This window comes from Pundamilia nyererei, unplaced genomic scaffold, assembly GCF_000239375.1.
Source record: "Pundamilia nyererei isolate P.nyererei 1_Seehausen unplaced genomic scaffold, PunNye1.0 scaffold00208, whole genome shotgun sequence".
In the NCBI taxonomy this organism is placed as follows: Eukaryota; Metazoa; Chordata; class Actinopteri; order Cichliformes; family Cichlidae; genus Pundamilia; species Pundamilia nyererei.
Genome location: NW_005187609.1, coordinates 427791 through 444510, shown reverse-complemented (window position 1 = coordinate 444510; position 16720 = coordinate 427791). Strand labels below are relative to the sequence as shown.

At 40.8% G+C, this 16720-nt stretch overlaps 1 protein-coding gene and 1 non-coding gene across 2 annotated transcripts in view; one reads left to right on the top strand and one right to left on the bottom strand.

The window, feature by feature from the left end:
* lrp5 (low density lipoprotein receptor-related protein 5) overlaps positions 1-15326 on the top strand; it is a 47551-nt gene extending 32225 nt beyond the window's left edge. Inside the window, exons 12-29 of the mRNA XM_005747903.1 lie at positions 408-624; positions 729-882; positions 2150-2285; positions 2447-2691; positions 3408-3592; positions 4510-4658; positions 5246-5423; positions 5831-6027; positions 6245-6450; positions 8039-8229; positions 9064-9273; positions 9362-9487; positions 9944-10180; positions 11522-11632; positions 11735-11974; positions 12064-12206; positions 12286-12383; positions 12659-15326. Of these exons, the coding sequence (XP_005747960.1) occupies positions 408-624; positions 729-882; positions 2150-2285; positions 2447-2691; positions 3408-3592; positions 4510-4658; positions 5246-5423; positions 5831-6027; positions 6245-6450; positions 8039-8229; positions 9064-9273; positions 9362-9487; positions 9944-10180; positions 11522-11632; positions 11735-11974; positions 12064-12206; positions 12286-12383; positions 12659-12980 (3345 nt within the window). The 3' untranslated portion in view covers positions 12981-15326. The remainder of the gene's footprint in view (positions 1-407; positions 625-728; positions 883-2149; positions 2286-2446; positions 2692-3407; positions 3593-4509; positions 4659-5245; positions 5424-5830; positions 6028-6244; positions 6451-8038; positions 8230-9063; positions 9274-9361; positions 9488-9943; positions 10181-11521; positions 11633-11734; positions 11975-12063; positions 12207-12285; positions 12384-12658) is intronic.
* A 552-nt stretch (positions 15327-15878) lies between these two features.
* Positions 15879-15950, bottom strand: trnap-ugg (transfer RNA proline (anticodon UGG)). The gene has a single exon. It is a non-coding gene; the product is annotated as a tRNA-Pro (tRNA).
* Positions 15951-16720: the final 770 nt, after the last annotated feature.

The following is a 16720-nucleotide window of genomic DNA, read 5'->3' as shown; positions in this document are numbered from 1 at the left end:
ACACACACACACACACACACACACACACACACACACACACACACACACACACGTGACGTGTCACCATATTGTTAGGAGCAGGAAGGGTTTCACCTTGCCAGCAGTGTTTTCTTTGGCTGCTACAACATGCGTCCAACTCAAATCCCACTCTTCAAACCTCTTTAACTAATTATTCTGCTTGGCAACACTTTGGTGAATGGTTGATGGTTTTATATGGACCAAATTCTTTAATCTATATCATTTGTGTGTTTTACATTTAGTTAAAACATGGACATAGACTATATTTTCACCTTTAATCTATAAAAACTAACTGTAGGTTAGGATGATGACAACTGTAATGATGGATTAAAGAAGCTGAGCTTTTAATCTGCGCTTTTTTCCGATCATCATTTCTGTTTCTGTTTCAGGTGATCAGTGTGGATGGTAGTAACAGACAGACTCTACTAGAGGACAAGCTGCCTCATATCTTTGGTTTTACTCTATTGGGGGATTATATCTACTGGACTGACTGGCAGAGACGGAGCATTGAGAGGGTCCACAAAACCACAGCTGTACGAGAGATCATTATCGATCAGCTGCCAGATTTAATGGGGCTGAAGGCAACTAAAGTGACAGAGACCTTTGGTGAGTAAGCTTATTTTCCTCTGAGTTCTGTACATGCAGCAACAAAGTGGAACTTAGAGAAAAAAAAAATCAAATGGCATATAAAAAAAGTTTTTTTCTTTTAGGTACAAATGGATGTGCTGGTGATAATGGTGGATGTAGCCATCTGTGTTTCTGGCGTCAGCAGGCTGTCAGCTGTGCCTGTCCAATGGGGATGGAGCTCCTCTCAGACCTCCAGACCTGTGTGGTGCCCGAAGCCTTCCTGCTCTTCACTAATAGGTCTGTCCGCCTTTCAATCAATAGCATGAAATGCCCTGCTGCTCTTGTTATCTGTAACTGGTGCATATTACAGTCATTCTGTTATTATTATGTCAAAAACAAATGACAAAAAAACAGGAAAAGCTCACAAACATGAATGGCATAGGGGATTAGCTTTCTCCTTACCTGACTGTAGTACTTCAGTTTGGGTTTAGGCTTCAGTCCTGAGAAAGTGTCTGCTATCTCAGACATGATTTAGTCTAGTAGGTGCTTTGACTTTGCTGTGTGTCAATCTGTGTCAGTAATTCTGATTATACAAGCTTATAACAGCTGCATTTTTCATTCTTTTCTGTATTTGAAGGAAGAGATACACGTCAGTTTAAGTCAATCCAGCTGTCTACACAATGGATGCAGTTTATTTTAATGCTTCAGATCTGTTTTGTTCTGTTTTTATACGTCTAACTTCACTGTGTCTTGGAATGCGAGTGCTTTCAAAATGAGGGTGAACCACACTCAGTAGTGTGCCTGAATGCGCCATCTGAAGGAGGACTAAAGTGGCTACTTCTTGGCAGTCTGTGCAGACCTCATGCTACAGTATTTGGTTTCAAACTAATTCAGCTGATTTTTTTCTTTTTTCCCCTGAAGTGTCATAAGGTTTTTTTGCTGGGGGGGTTCTGAAGATTTGCTGCATTGCAGCCGTCAAATTTCTTTCATCTTTTCCTACACTGTTAAGCACTGTCCAACTGTAACCTCTTACTTTTTATAGTTTTAGTATTAACAAATGGCTCTAACACAGTGAGGCTAGAGCAGCTATCACAACATGCATGCATCAGTGGGGAGGACGTTTCACTGTATCAAATGGTAGTGGACTGTTTGGTGGCCTGAATTAGAGACGGTGAACACAATACTGAGTACTAATTTTTTATGTATCAGGGCACAATAAAAAAAATCATCTGGTCCTTACCAGGTTCTATAATTGTCTAAATGCACCCCACATTTATACTCTCGCATTTTATTATCTCGTGTTTTTGTAAATGTCACAAATGTCACAAACCTGAGAAATAGGAGTTTCATACTGTTGTAGTGCACCTTGAACAACAATAGGACATAAGTTTGAAGTTTTATTTTGTTTCATTCTTTCGTTGTTTGATTTTTAACTTTTGTCACCTTGGACTTGACTTGATCTTGGAAGACTTTGACCTCGGGCTTGTTTCACCATCAGCCTTGAAGGTGAGAATGTAACTTGCACGGGAATTTTAGGGATTCTTTTGTGTTGTTTTCTCCTCAGGGACAACATCAGGAGTATTTCTTTAGGTACCAACAGCAATGATGTGGTCATTCCTGTGACAGGAGTTAAAGAGGCCTCTGCTCTTGATGTTTACGTCTATGAAAGAAGAATATATTGGACAGACATACAGGCAAAGGTATGTTTTGCAACAGAAATGTCCTGATGTGTTAGGTTTTTTTTTTGCATCAGATTAAGAGACACTGGGAATTCTTCACTTCTATCAGTTAAAGGAGAATTTGCTCTTTTTCTTTCCTGTTGTCTATCTCTTACTTTGCTCTCCGCTCGTTTTCCTGCCAGACAATCAGCAGAGCCTACATGAATGGCAGCTCTGTAGAACACATTATAGAGTTTGGGCTGGACTACCCAGAAGGCATGGCAGTTGACTGGATGGGTCACAACATTTACTGGGCAGATACCGGCACTAACCGCATTGAAGTGGCCCGGTTGGATGGCCAGTATCGACAGGTTCTGGTCTGTAAGGATCTTGACAATCCTCGATCATTGGACAACCCACGATCACTAGCACTGGACCCAGCCAATGGGTAAGACCATACAGTTTTAAAAATACCTGATATATTGGCCCAGTTCACTGCTGTGGATATAAAAATTCCTCCACTATTTCATAGTACAGGGGTGTTACCAGGTGCCTGTGGCCTATCTATCTATCTATACAATCTGCAGAAAAGTCTGTCATTTGATTTTCTACATTTTATTAATGAATATGTGTGTGAGACGAATGTATGTCATCAAACAAATGGACAGTCAAATAAAACAACATTTGCATCTCACTGCCTTCTCCTCAGTTACCTTCAGTTTGTGAGGGATGGTGCTGTTAAACCTGTTCATTAACAAACCTTGCATTATTACATTGTATGCAGATCACCCCAAAACATACTGATGTGCCTGTGTGAGTCTTTCTGTTTGATTGTTAAGTACGTGTGTCAGCATGTCAAGTTGCTACACACTTGGTGATGTCTTCATGCTGTCATGGGCCAGACCTTTCAACACACTTGCCTGGAGCCAGCTGATGTCATTCCATGATCAAATACTGATAACAGGAAAAACAAAGTTGTCTTCTTAAAGTGGAAGCGTGTTCCCTGTTTGGATTAGATTAGCCAGTTAGATAAATAATGTACCCAAAAAACAAAAAGAAACAGATTTTAATAAAACCACCAAAAGCTTTTACATCCTTTTACGTTCAGATGTGATTACCTTGGTCATGTGTATCACAAGGCATAAGAGTTCTTTCTGTCTGCAGCTACATGTACTGGACAGAGTGGGGAGGTCGGCCACGCATAGCCAGAGCCTACATGGATGGCAGCACCATCACAACCTTGGTGGATAAAGTGGGCCGTGCCAATGGACTGACCATTGACTATGTAGACCATCGTCTCTACTGGACTGACCTAGACACATGCATGATTGAAAGCACCAACATGCAAGGTTTGAAAACACACACCAAGAACTTACCATGGTAATGATTCACGGGAAAGAGGACTTAAACTTTCAATAGTCAGCAAAAATACACTGTAGCAGCAATGTGGCAAGCAAAGTCCAAAAACCAGTCCATAAAGTTAGATAGACGATCTAGTAGGAGCACGAGTACAACAAAAGAAAGTGTTGAGGGTGGGGCAGACCAGGGGGAAACTAGCAAAGTAGCACAGTTGCCAAGAAAATGCCTTGTTTAAATATCAGTGTTACCTAAGGCCTTTTTATGTGTAGTTTGCATGTTTGCACTGTGCCTGTGTGGGTTTCGTCCTAAACACTTGGCCGTGCTTCACTAGAAAACTTGCAAAGACAGAAGGCGAAAGTGGCAGAACTGTGGAGTGACCAGGAATTAAGAAAATGACCATATTTTCCAATACTTGTTGAATGGGTCAACTCATCAATTTGTTTTCCTCCTCATATTCAGAATTGTATTTTTAGAGCCTGCTGGACACAACTTTACAATTGTTTATGTGTTAGTAATTTTAAAAGCAAAAGATTAATCACTAGCTTTTTCTAGACAATTTTTTTTGGTTGGCAGCCACTGAATTCCAGTGGCTGCTACAGACTTTGTGGGATATTGCACAGAGTCAAATGCTTTTGTATATGCACAGAAAGTTTCACTTCATCTTCAGGGCCAGTGGAGAGTGTAATACCAATATACAGATACATACATACAATTATATGTATGTAATTCCCTTAGGCACATTGCAAACTAAAGAATTTGTCTTATAGTCTGTTAGTTTTTTCCTGTCTAATCCATAAGGCTGCTTGGTAAATTTACACAAGAAATTCTTACAGCAAAAAGAAAAAAGTATTGATTTTAGGGCTTTTATGAGTTTTCCTGTGTTGTCCCAATTCAATATCTTCTGCAGGCCTTCAGAGAGAGATCATAGTAGACGACCTCCCTCATCCCTTTGGTCTCACACAGTACCGCGATTTTATCTATTGGACTGATTTTAACCTGCGTAGCATTGAACGTGCAGACAAACGCAGCGGATACAACCGTACTGTGGTGCTGCAGGTATGAAACCACTTTAATTATCTAAACAATGTGTTCAGTTTTTTACACTAATATAACAATTTATTATATAACCAAGACAACACAAACAGACAAGAACCAAACAACTGGAATGAAAAGAAACTAAACAACACTCTGACCCATTTATTCAAAGCCACAGTTTACATCAAACTAAGCCAGTCCACTTTCCACATCCACAAGCCTTCTCAAATAACCTCATGTTTAGAGCTGTTCTATTATATTCTATTCTGTTCTATTCCATGTTTGTACTTTAAAATCTTCTCACTAGATACTTTCTATTTCTTTTAAATATTTTCCCACATTATACCACGTTTCAATCATATGTTTAACAACTGGATTGCTAATTTGTGCTCAGTTGTTTTGTTTTTTTTTCCAAATGACCTGCATATACTTGGACACGGCTCATTTTAAGACCATAACATTTTTTTGTATTCCTAATAAGGAAATGTAATCTCATTTTTACTGTTGTGCATTTAACTAGTGTATTTGTTTTTTGGCACTGCTAACTTGTTGTTGGTCCTTTCATATTCCATCTGAAACTGCTGAGCTTTAACACACTGTTTCCTCAGGGCCAGCTTGAGCTGATGCTAGACATCCTGGTCTTCCACTCTTCTCGCCAGGATGGCACTAATGAGTGCACACACAACAACGGCAACTGTGCCCACCTCTGCCTGGCCACTCCTGCTGGTGCCCAGTGCCGGTGTGCCTCCCACTACACCTTGAACCCAGATGGACGAAACTGTAGCTGTAAGTACAGCTGATGGGAATCACACATATACACAAGTAAGAGAGAGTGCAGGCTAGTGGCTTGAACAGAGTGTCAATGAAAAATATGATCATTAAAATAGTTGCTGGTGTTATACGACTATGCGTCTACAGTTAGGACAAATGGAACAGAAATGACTGAAAGTAAAACGATAAACCTCGGCCGCTTCTTTCTCAACAGCCAACAGAAAGACTGTGAAAGCCAACATACTTTAGTTGTTTCCCATGAGTGTAGCTCCTCTAGTGTGTGTGTGTGTGCGTGAGCGTGAGAAAACTTTGGCTTTCTTTTGCCAGAGAGAACATGGAGTCTTTTCACCAGGCACACCCTTTCTCTACATTTGTTCACCCTGTAAATCCCACACCCCTCTCTGTTGTTTCTCTGTCTGCAGCTCCTTCAAGTTTCCTGCTCTTCAGTCAAAAGGCTAGTATCAGCAGAATGGTTTTAGGAGAGCAGAGTCCCGACATCATCCTTCCTATCCATGTAATGAGAAATGTTCGAGCTGTCAGCTATGACCCGGTGGAACGACTGGTTTACTGGCTCGATGGGCGACAGAATATACGCAGAGCCAGAGATGATGGGGCCATGGTACATCCACATCACCCTCTTAAAACACATACTCACAGCATTTGACACCATTGGCTGTTTTTGTGGAAAAAAGGATAAATAAACATTGACTTAGAAATGAGAATAGGATCATGATTAAGACCTTTTTATTATATTATTTTCATGCTTCATGTGACTCAAAGTGAATGTCAGAACAGGTCAAATGTTGACCTTATGACCTTACTGTGTTTGTTTTCAGTCGTCAATGATAGTGAGCAGCACTGCTCAACCAGTGGACAACCAGCTTCATGACCTGAGCCTGGATGCCTATAGTCGGAACATCTACTGGACCTGTGAGACAACCAACACCATCAACGTCAAGAGGATGGATGGTCACACTGTGGGCGTGGTCATCAAGGATGACACAGACAAGCCAAGGGCCATTGTGGTCAATGCTGAGAAAGGGTAAGCTCATTTTTGTGACAGTGACTCTACTAAGCTCAGTTGGGAAGATTGATGGTTCTAGCTGGCAGAGGTTAAACCTTTACTTAACCTGTTAGCAGTCGGACGTACCGCCCACGGTACATTGGATGGTTTAGGGGACTAATTGTAAATTTGTAGGACTGCTAAGGGGTTAAAAGCCATCACTTGACAGTTATCTTAACTAATTATAAGCTAATCTCCAATATTGTTTTTATCTCATAACTGATTGAAAGAGTGGTTGTAAAGGAGCTAACTAATCATCTGTAGAGAAAGAGTTTATTTGAAGAGCTTCCGTCAGGTTTCAGAGCTCATCACAGTACATCTGTGCTTGTCCTGCTATAAACCTCAGGGCAGCGTTCAGTACTGTTGACCATAATAATTTATTACAGCGAGTAGAGCATGCTGTGGGTGTCAACGGTCCTTCAGTGGTTTTAATCATATCTATGTAATAGACTCCACCATGTAAATGGAGTAAGTAAGTAAAATGTATTTATGTAGCGCTTTTCACAGATGAAAATCACAAAGTGCTTCATAATACAATGAATGAAAGTCCTGAGAGATGAGAGTCCTCTTAACACACACGTTAATTATGGAGTCCTACAGGCTTCCACGCTAGGACCATTTCCATTATAGACAGTACACCTCTCTGCATTTAATCATCAGTTACAGAGGAAAATGGTGACTCAAAAATGCTCATTTTCATGCCATTTCTGTTGGCAGGCTATTTCAAACATGCTGTTTATAAGCAAATTTTAAGAAAAAGTTCTGTAAAGTCAATTCAGAGTTTTATCATGCAAATTGCTGATTTGGGGCATTTTCAGTCTTGTTTTTAAAAGACCAGGAGACCATGATTATTGTTCTTCCCGAACTACATTCACAAATCAGCCAAGGAAAGTCCACCAGTCATAATTTTGGTTATATAATGTAATATAATATTTGGTTCCTCTTTGGGCTTTGACTTGCATGTGACATTTGTTGCATACTCCTTTTCCAATTAAGGAGATTTTCTAAATTGAGAGCTGTAGTTTTTTGGTTGAACAGGAGAAAATTGCTCTTGCATTTGTAACTCCGCGGTTCTGTTTACCAGCTTAGATAAATCACCTCTTTCTCACCTCCTGGCTATACAAAATGCCATGGGCAGAATTCTGCCACTTTTTACTAAGTCCACTCTTACATTTCCTTCCAACACAATGCTGCTCGCAGTCTTCAGTTGCAAGCTCAGAATCAATTGGCTTTTCCTTGTATGACAATGAAGAGTGAGGGAATAGAGTCTTTCAGTCTTTAGCACTTTGGAAGTTGGACGAGTTTCCAACTCCAACTTTATTTAGCTTCCTCTGTACACTGCTTAAATTCATTTTAACTGTTTTAAATGATCAGTTTTCTTTTATTCTATTTTATTCTGTTTAACCTTGTTTTTATATCAGTATTAACTATTTTTATTACAATTTATTGTGATTATCCCTATTTTTTATTTATTTTGCTATATAGTGCTTTGAGACTTCAGGTCCGTCAAAGGTGCTTTATTAATAAACTTGAGTTGTACCCTGCTGACACATGTCCACTTCTACAGGTACATGTATTTCACCACAGTGCAGGAGCGCTCAGCTAAGATTGAAGGTGCCAGTTTGGATGGGACAGAGAGGGAGTCTTTGTTCACCACTGGTCTCATCAGACCAGTAGCTCTGGCACTCGACAATAAGCTGGGAAAACTATTCTGGGTTGATGCCGACCTTAAACGCATTGAGAGCAGTGACCTGACAGGTGAGTCACCATAAAAAGAAGTAATTTATATGAAAGAAATGTTTTCATACACATTTGGATAAAACAAAGAACAGTGCCAGAATATGACTCAAATATTGCCTCACAGTAAATATTGAAAATAAAATAGAAATATGAACAAATATGAAACAAGGAGAGATCATTTGGAAGTAGTGAACAAGATTTATTGAGATAGAGAAATTCATGTATTTGGCAATTAGACCCAGATGACCCATCATGGCAAAACAAAATCCCAGTGATGATCAGATTTAGGACAGGGCCCCTTGGAGTGTAGACGCTGGTGGTGGTGAAGATGAAGACTGAGGCTTGGATAGTGCGCTGGCTGAGGTGTCTGAGGTGCAGATGGGGATGCACGAAAAGTCAGAAAGGGAGAATGAGGGAGAGCACAGATTTAAACCATGCGCCATTGGCTCACACAAGGCGGGCGAGTAGAGTAATGTTGTCAGTATTGTGATTGACGGCGTGGGAATGCAGTAGTTGTGTTTACAACAGAAAAGCAGATGAACACCCAGGAAAGCAGGCAGATGAATGATTACAGATGTTCCTTATTGAACTTATGCATAGGTTTCATTTACATTGTTCAAATATATCACATAAGTGGTTATTACTCCAAGCTTACTGTTCCCATCCCTGAGGTTGTCCACCAGAGACACTGACACATTTAGTTTGGTGGCGATGAGTTGTCGTTAATCAATATTTTTATTTAGAGAAGTGAGGAAAAAACAACGTAGGGTTGTTGGATTTTACAAACTCTCAATTATCATCACCAGGAAAAACTATTTTCTTGTTCTTATTATGTCATTGCATCTATCCCAGGAGCAAATCGCATTGTCCTACAGGACTCAAACATTCTCCAGCCTATGGGGCTGACAGTGCTGGGTGACCATCTGTACTGGATTGACCGTCAGCAGCAGATGATTGAAAGGGTGGACAAACTTACTGGAGATGGGCGCACACGCATACAGGGACGGATATCATACCTTACCTCCATCCACGCTGTGGAAGAGATCGACCCACAGGAGTTTGGTACAGATCTTTCCCACAGAACTATTAGCTATATTAGTGTGGCTTTATGGTTTGGCCTTTGTATCAATGGCTGTTTTTCTTTCTACAGCGTCCCACCCATGTTCTCGTGACAATGGGGGCTGTTCTCACATCTGCATTGCTAAGGGTGATGGAACACCTCGCTGCTCCTGTCCCATGCACCTGGTGTTGCTGCAGGACCTGCTGCACTGTGGAGGTGAGCAACACAGTAACAGCACTCAGGTGCCTTTTCATTTCTGGGTGGAGAATTCAGAGAAGCAGACATGTCCGACCTGCATATCTGATTGAGTTTCAGAAGTACAAGGACATTCAAGGCTTTTTCTTCTAAAACTCCAATTCAAGAACTCTTTGTGTTTTAGTTATACTGTTGCACAACAGATTAATACAGGCAGCAGAGAGGAAGCAATGCTGGTTGTAATTACTCTAACAGTGACAGAGGTTATTTATAGGAATGTTTAAATGTCTAATGACACACTGTACATACACTGTATATACATTTGCATGCATGTTCACTCCTGTTGTTTAGGTTTTGTCCCTCTTAGTCTGAAGGGTCTAATCTAAAGTTCAGTGCTTCTCCTTTCCACAGATAATTGTGACTTGTCTCTGTGCTTCATTCTCTTCCTTATATGTTGTCTTCTCTGTTTTTTCTCAGAGCCGCCTACCTGCTCAACAGAGCAATTCACCTGCTCCACAGGGGAGATTGATTGCATTCCTATGGCCTGGCGTTGCGACGGCTTTCCAGAATGTGAAGATGGCAGTGATGAAGACAACTGTCCCATCTGTTCTACATATCAGTTCCGATGTGACAAAGGAGGCTGCATTGATGCTCAAAGACGCTGCAATGGTGAATTGGACTGTGCTGATCACTCTGATGAGCAGGACTGTGAAAGTAGGTTTACACGCTCAACTCAGGCACAGATGTTTGCAGCATTATGCATGGAAGTTTTGTGACTGATAAGTTAGGTTTTACTTTCAGTGTTCTTTAGGATGCTTGATATTTCTACTAAACAAATAATAGCCTGAGTTTACCTATGAGTCATAGCACCAAATCAAAACAGCAGTTGCCTCGAAGCACTTTCTATTGTAAGATAAACCCTTACAGTTATGAAATGTATAAATACTCTTTATACGAAGTTTCTAAGTCATTTTTTCCTCATTAGGACCAGAATTGTTGTGGGGTTAAAAATCATCCTCTCTACGTCCTCTAAAGCTCTATCAGTGTATATAGTTATCATGTTAAAGAACCCATAGGACTGTACTGACCCAGTAGTGCACTTCTTTCTAAAAAGTTTCTGCTTTTCAAAAACTGTTTTATAAAAACGTCCTTTTTGATAGAGTATATAGTTAGGGCTGGATCTTGTGACCTTACCTCCCTCTGCTGTCTTCTCTTTAACCTCACCCCCAACTGTTCAAATCAGTTGGCTCTCCATGTGTGAGCCTGGTTGAGCTGGAGGTTTCTTCCTGTTAAGAGTTTTTCCTTACCATTCTTGCCAAGTGCTTGCTTGGAGCATTATTGGCTCCTCTTAATGCAGATTGTGTTTAAATTAAACTACAGGGAGAATAGAAGACTATTGTATTTACAGCCACAGAAGCCTGACCAACAAAAACAGCCAGTTACTAAAGTGACTCCTTGTAGTCTTGCATTGTTGTGTTTGGTCTAATGAGTAGCGCCAGCACCAAACAGCCATTTTTCACATTTTCATACAGGCTCACAACTGCCGCTTAAAGATGTCTGCGGTTTTTTAAACTGCTTAAATTTCAGTTGCATAGATAAAAACAATAAGTCAGCGACACTGTTCGTGCCTGTCTTGGAGCTCTCAGTGTGTTTATTTTCATCGATCTGATCATTCATAGAATATATAAAGAGCATCTTCCCTGGGTCTCCTTAGTCACAAAACCAACCCACCTACTTTTTGAAACGTCACCCTTCTTTTGTTGATTCTCCACTGCTATGGCTGGATTTGCCTGTTTGCAACAGAAATATTTGCAGAGGTTCCACGTATGTGTTCTGCTATCTTGTCTACCTCATATTTGTGTTGCATTCAGTAACAGTTCCCCCCATGCTCGGTCTAAACAAAGAAAATTTCCAATCACTGGCATATAATTTTCTATCGTTCTTCTTCCTGTTGCGTATAAAATGTACATAAATGCGACAGCTTTTGGTTTTATTGTTTTTTTAAACAAAAAAATGCCATTGAAACATCTTGCTACGTTTCCTCTTCTACTCCAGCTATCTGCCCTCCCAACCAGTTCCGCTGTGGTGACAATCAATGTATCACAAAGAAACAACAGTGTGACAATTACTCCGACTGTCCTGATGGATCAGATGAGCTCGCCTGCGGTAAAAACACTGAGATATTCAAACTGCAGAAACATGGCTGTATATTCTCTGGTAAACTTCCCGTCTTACACTCTGTATTCTTTTTTTCTTGTCCATGTTCAGAGCATGTGTCACCTCCCTCCAGTGGCATCCCTAGCACTGGGCCCAACACTATCGGCCCAGTTATTGCCATCATCCTGCTCGTCTTCATCATCGGGGGAGCTTATTTTGTCTGCCAGCGTGTGGTGTGTCGACGATACAAAGGCCCCAGTGGGACTTTTCCACATGAGTACATCAGCGGGACACCCCATGTACCTCTCAACTTCATCACCCCCAGCGGTTCTCAGCATGGTACCTATCAAGGTAAGCTGGAGCACACAGCAGCAGTGCTATGGTTACACTGCTACTTATCAGCACAGGTGTTAATAATACCTGTCAACTATTGTGTGCAGGTATCTCCTGTGGGAAGTCCATGATGAGTTCTGTCAGTCTGATGGGCAGCAGCAGCAGTGGAGCTCCTCTTTATGATAGAAATCATGTGACTGGAGCTTCATCCAGCAGCTCTTCATCTACAAAGGGAGCCTTCTATCCTCAGGTACACACACACACACAGTGCACAGGCTGTTTATGGTTTACTTTCCGGTTTACTTACAGATTTTTGTTCTGTTTTGTAGATCCTGAATCCTCCTCCCTCTCCAGCCACTGACCGCTCTCTCTACAACACAGAGATCTTCTACTCTTCCAACAGTCCATCTACCACCAGATCATATAGGTCATACAGTCTTATCATTGCCTATCTCCAAGCACACACATGCCAGAGATGCAAGTGTCTGTCATGTGTGTGTTTACCAGACACTTGCAAACTTTATGACACTGTAATTATTTTACTGGGCTTTGGACTTCCTCCTCAGCAGGAGACGTTCACATCTCCTGCTGTTGATTTTGCGATCTTTTTTTTTTTAACTTTTTTCGGTTATTATGATGTAAACAAAGATTAATTGTATGTAAACTGCAATGAAAACTAAGTTTGTGTCATCTCTCCTTCAGACCCTATAACCCGGTCCGTGGCACCGTCCCACCTACCACTCCCTGCAGTACCGATGTTTGCGACAGCGACTACACTCCCCACCACCCGCCGGCTGGGCTGGGGCTGTCAGTGGGTCGCTGGAAGGGCTCTGGCCATGGCAGCCAAACCAAACACAAGTACTACATGGACCTCAACTCAGACTCTGACCCATACCCTCCACCCCCCACGCCCCGATCCCAGTACATGTCAGCTGAGGAAAGCTGCCCTCCATCCCCTTCTACAGAGCGGTCCTACTTCCACCTATGTCCCCCTCCTCCCTCTCCCTGCACTGACTCTTCATGACCCTCAACAGCCTGGGACCCCTGTGAGAAAGAAAGGGATGAAGTCAGCTAGCTACGAGAGCTTCATATCAGCTGATTAGGCTCAAGTGCCTTATTGGTCCTTTTATCATTCCAGTCATCCAGGAGTTCTCAGGGTGGCCATTGTCTAATCTTCCAAATGCCCTGCTTGAACATTCACTCTCATGGAACAGGTTGAAGGTTCAAGGCTGTCCCTGCCATGCCTCAGGGCATTCCCTCTTTAACTTTCATTCCATGGAATGAAGAAACCTTCCTGTGCTGGGCCGGTTTTGGGTTTCCATCAGTCCAAAAAGGATCCTGATTTCTCATGCTACTTCCTCTTCAGCATGCAGTGACCTCACTGAGTGTGAAAACTACAGATCCAGTGCATCCAAAAGACCACCACCTCATCTCCCCCAATCTTCACAGATCTGTCTTGTCCTTCCTCACAGCATCTGTGTCAGCAGGACTGTATATACTGTAGTGTTAAAAATCACATGAACAAAACAAAAAAAACAAACAACAAATAATGGAAATGTTTTTCATACTTTATTCATAGTGGGTGATCCACAGCTTGACAGAAAACAAAGGACAGTGGAGTGAGTGAGTGTGTGAATGAAGGATGAATGAATATACAGGAGCATACAGGCATGTGAAGGCTTGCTAGGTGAATTGCAAAAATCTGATGGCCGATTTATAATATGTACACTAAAAAGTGACAGAGTGGATGATCACAGAGGTCAAGTCTGCTTCTTTTCCCACATTGTGTTCCTCCATTCCAAACTTTCAATCCTCCATAGCTGAGCCCTGTGCCTTGTGAAGAAGTAGAGCCTTCTCCAGTCAACAAAGCGACTGCTAACAGTCTCTTCATTGAGTAAAGTCACCGCCTGCCTGCAAACACCAGACGAATGCCAACATGTAAAGCTATTGTAAATATGTGTAATGAAGTCAGTGATTGAGTTATGAGAAATTAATGCTTTTTGGTGTAACTAAGAACCTCTTCCATCACTTTTTCTGTATTCTCATCATCCTGTTTACCAAAAATATGTTTGCTGCTATTGTGTACATACGATATCAGTTACTATCATTACACAGAAAGGCCAAAATTGCCACTCTTATACTGACAGTAGATCGTGAAGCTACTTTACAGTTAATAGCAAATTATTCTTATAGCCATGTTTGTTCTTTGTACTTTGTATGTAGATCATTATGTATGTCTCTGTGTCAGTTGAAATGTTTGGTTTGAAGGAGTTATTTTTGGAAGGAGGTTAAAAGGTTGAAAACCTCCATGCTTCAGATGACTCTTCCCTGATCTCTCCACAAAGTCTTTTGCGGGTTTTCGTACAATGAACTCATCACTGCATAACCTGAGCTTGAAGGATGGTTTAGATGCTGTGAGTCTAACACACACAGTTTGAAGCATCCTGAGTAATCCCGAGCACCTCGAGGCAACTGTTGCTTTAATATGGAACTGTATAAATAAAATGTAATTAAATTGGATTAAATTAAACCAAAGGTAGCAGTTGCCTCAGGTTAGACAAACTTTCTGGCCTCTGAGCTTTGCCACATTTTGTAAGGTAATAACTACTGGAGAGATTTTGAAGAAGTTGTCTATTAGTAGTCCACTGAGGATGAAATCTCGAGACTTTGCTGACCCATTAATCTTTGCTCGTTACATACAAGAAATTGATGTCGTAGTAACAGCTGGTGATCATGCTCCTAAAAGAATGAACAATTTTAAACTTACGAATGACCTGTTTTAATTTGGTTGTGTCCTGCTTCAAAGAAAGAATTTTCTCCAACGATATTTCATGTTGATCCAGAGGGCACAACTTTATTCACTCCCTATAGGAATATTTGGCACTGTTACCGTAAAGACTATAGATTGGCACGAGAATTAACCATTTTCAAGTTTAAAGACAGATAGTGGGTCAGAAAAGTGCTTCTTTTAGCAGTCATCAAGGTGAAAGTGTCCTTTGTTGCCCCTTTGTGCCTGGAAGAAGTTCACCTGTGTTAGATGAGTTAGAGGGAAGTGCAGTTTGGCAGCACTTTGTAAAGGTCAGGAATCGCATGGTCTTGGAGTAAGCTTTGTTCCTGTTGCCTGATTAAATTATCTCCAGTCAGGTGACATTACAGCTAAAATAGATTTCCAGCTTAGGTAGCTGAAGTTGGGTGCTTTTTTAGCAGCACAACACATTTATGTTGAGGGCTATAGGCCCTGCCTCAAACCACTGTGTCAGTAAAACCCTGTACTTGTTGTCTCTGCTAAGAATGCTTTGCGTAATTTACCCTTGTGACATTTTTTGTATCAAAAGCATTTTTATATAATAAAGGTTTTATTTTAAGGAAAGTTTTGTCTGAGGTTATTCAGTTCACTTCAGTTCAATTTTATTTATATAATTTACAACAGTCGCAGTTGCTTTATATGAGGTGAAGACCCTTCAGTTTTGGAGAGCATCCCAACATTCAGATGCAGAAGGTGGGAAACAAGATCTTCTGTACAACAGGAAGGCAATGTGGCAGAACCAGAATCAGGGAGGGGAAACCATCTAAGGTTTGGTTAATGGGAAATACAAAACAGAAGCACACAGAAACTACATACAGTACAACAAATGCAAAGCCCATGTGGGCTTTTTTACCTCTGCATATCCTTTAAAGCTCTTTGGAGGTAGATACAGTCAGAGGAACCAGAACACTGTGTCTCTCTGAGCTGCTGAGGAGTTCAGCTATAACAAGGCAACCACTAAATCACATACGGTCACAATGCTTTAAAAGAAATCATGGAAAGAAATGTATAACTTGCTCTAACATGTAGATGTTAGAAAAGAAAAATCATGCAGTAATTGCTTCCAGTCACTGCTTTTCTGAAGAAACAAGGAAATGTACAAATAAAAAGAAAAGAGGGCTCGTCCGGGATTTGAACCCGGGACCTCTCGCACCCAAAGCGAGAATCATACCCCTAGACCAACGAGCCGCCGATTGTAACACCTGACCAAACGTAATCATAAGGCTGTTCGGCATCGTGTGGCGAGTGTGACACCTATTGGTAGATATAGTAAATGAACTCGGTCCTTGGAGCTGTGTATGTTTTTATCTCTGCTGATTGATTTGTCTGTCTAAACGTATTTAAATATTTTATATCACGCGAGGAACAAATGTTACATATAACTTGATATAATCTCTAAAATCATTTCTCAATTGCATCAGACATTTTCACGGCATACCATCATCCATCAATAATCTATCTATAATCTATAATATGTAGACCTTGTGCTATATGTGAACATCAGGGTCCATGTGTTTTGTTGGACTGTGAACAACAGTCACCTAAAAGGAGAGAAAACGCTTTTCAAAACCTTTGCTGGAGATTACTTACTACAGAAAAAAATACAAATATCCAATTTATTCATTTTATTAACCTTTTCTGTTTCCTATAAACACCTTAATAACATTAACAATTGATCACGTTTAGTCGTCTTTACAAAATGCTCTGCTGCCCCCATGTGGGTAAAAGCAGAGCAAAACGAGTGCCGCTCCAAAGCCTTTATTAGTGACTTTTAAAGGGGTCAAATGAATCAATCTTAACAAGTATTTGATCCACTGCAAACACAATTTTAGCCTATACTTGTATATTCCCTGATAGCATAATGACCACATCTGAAACCTGAACATGTAGAGCAGAGGGAAAGTTTAAGTTTAGATATTATTAGCATGCAGAATTTACAGATGAATATATATATATAT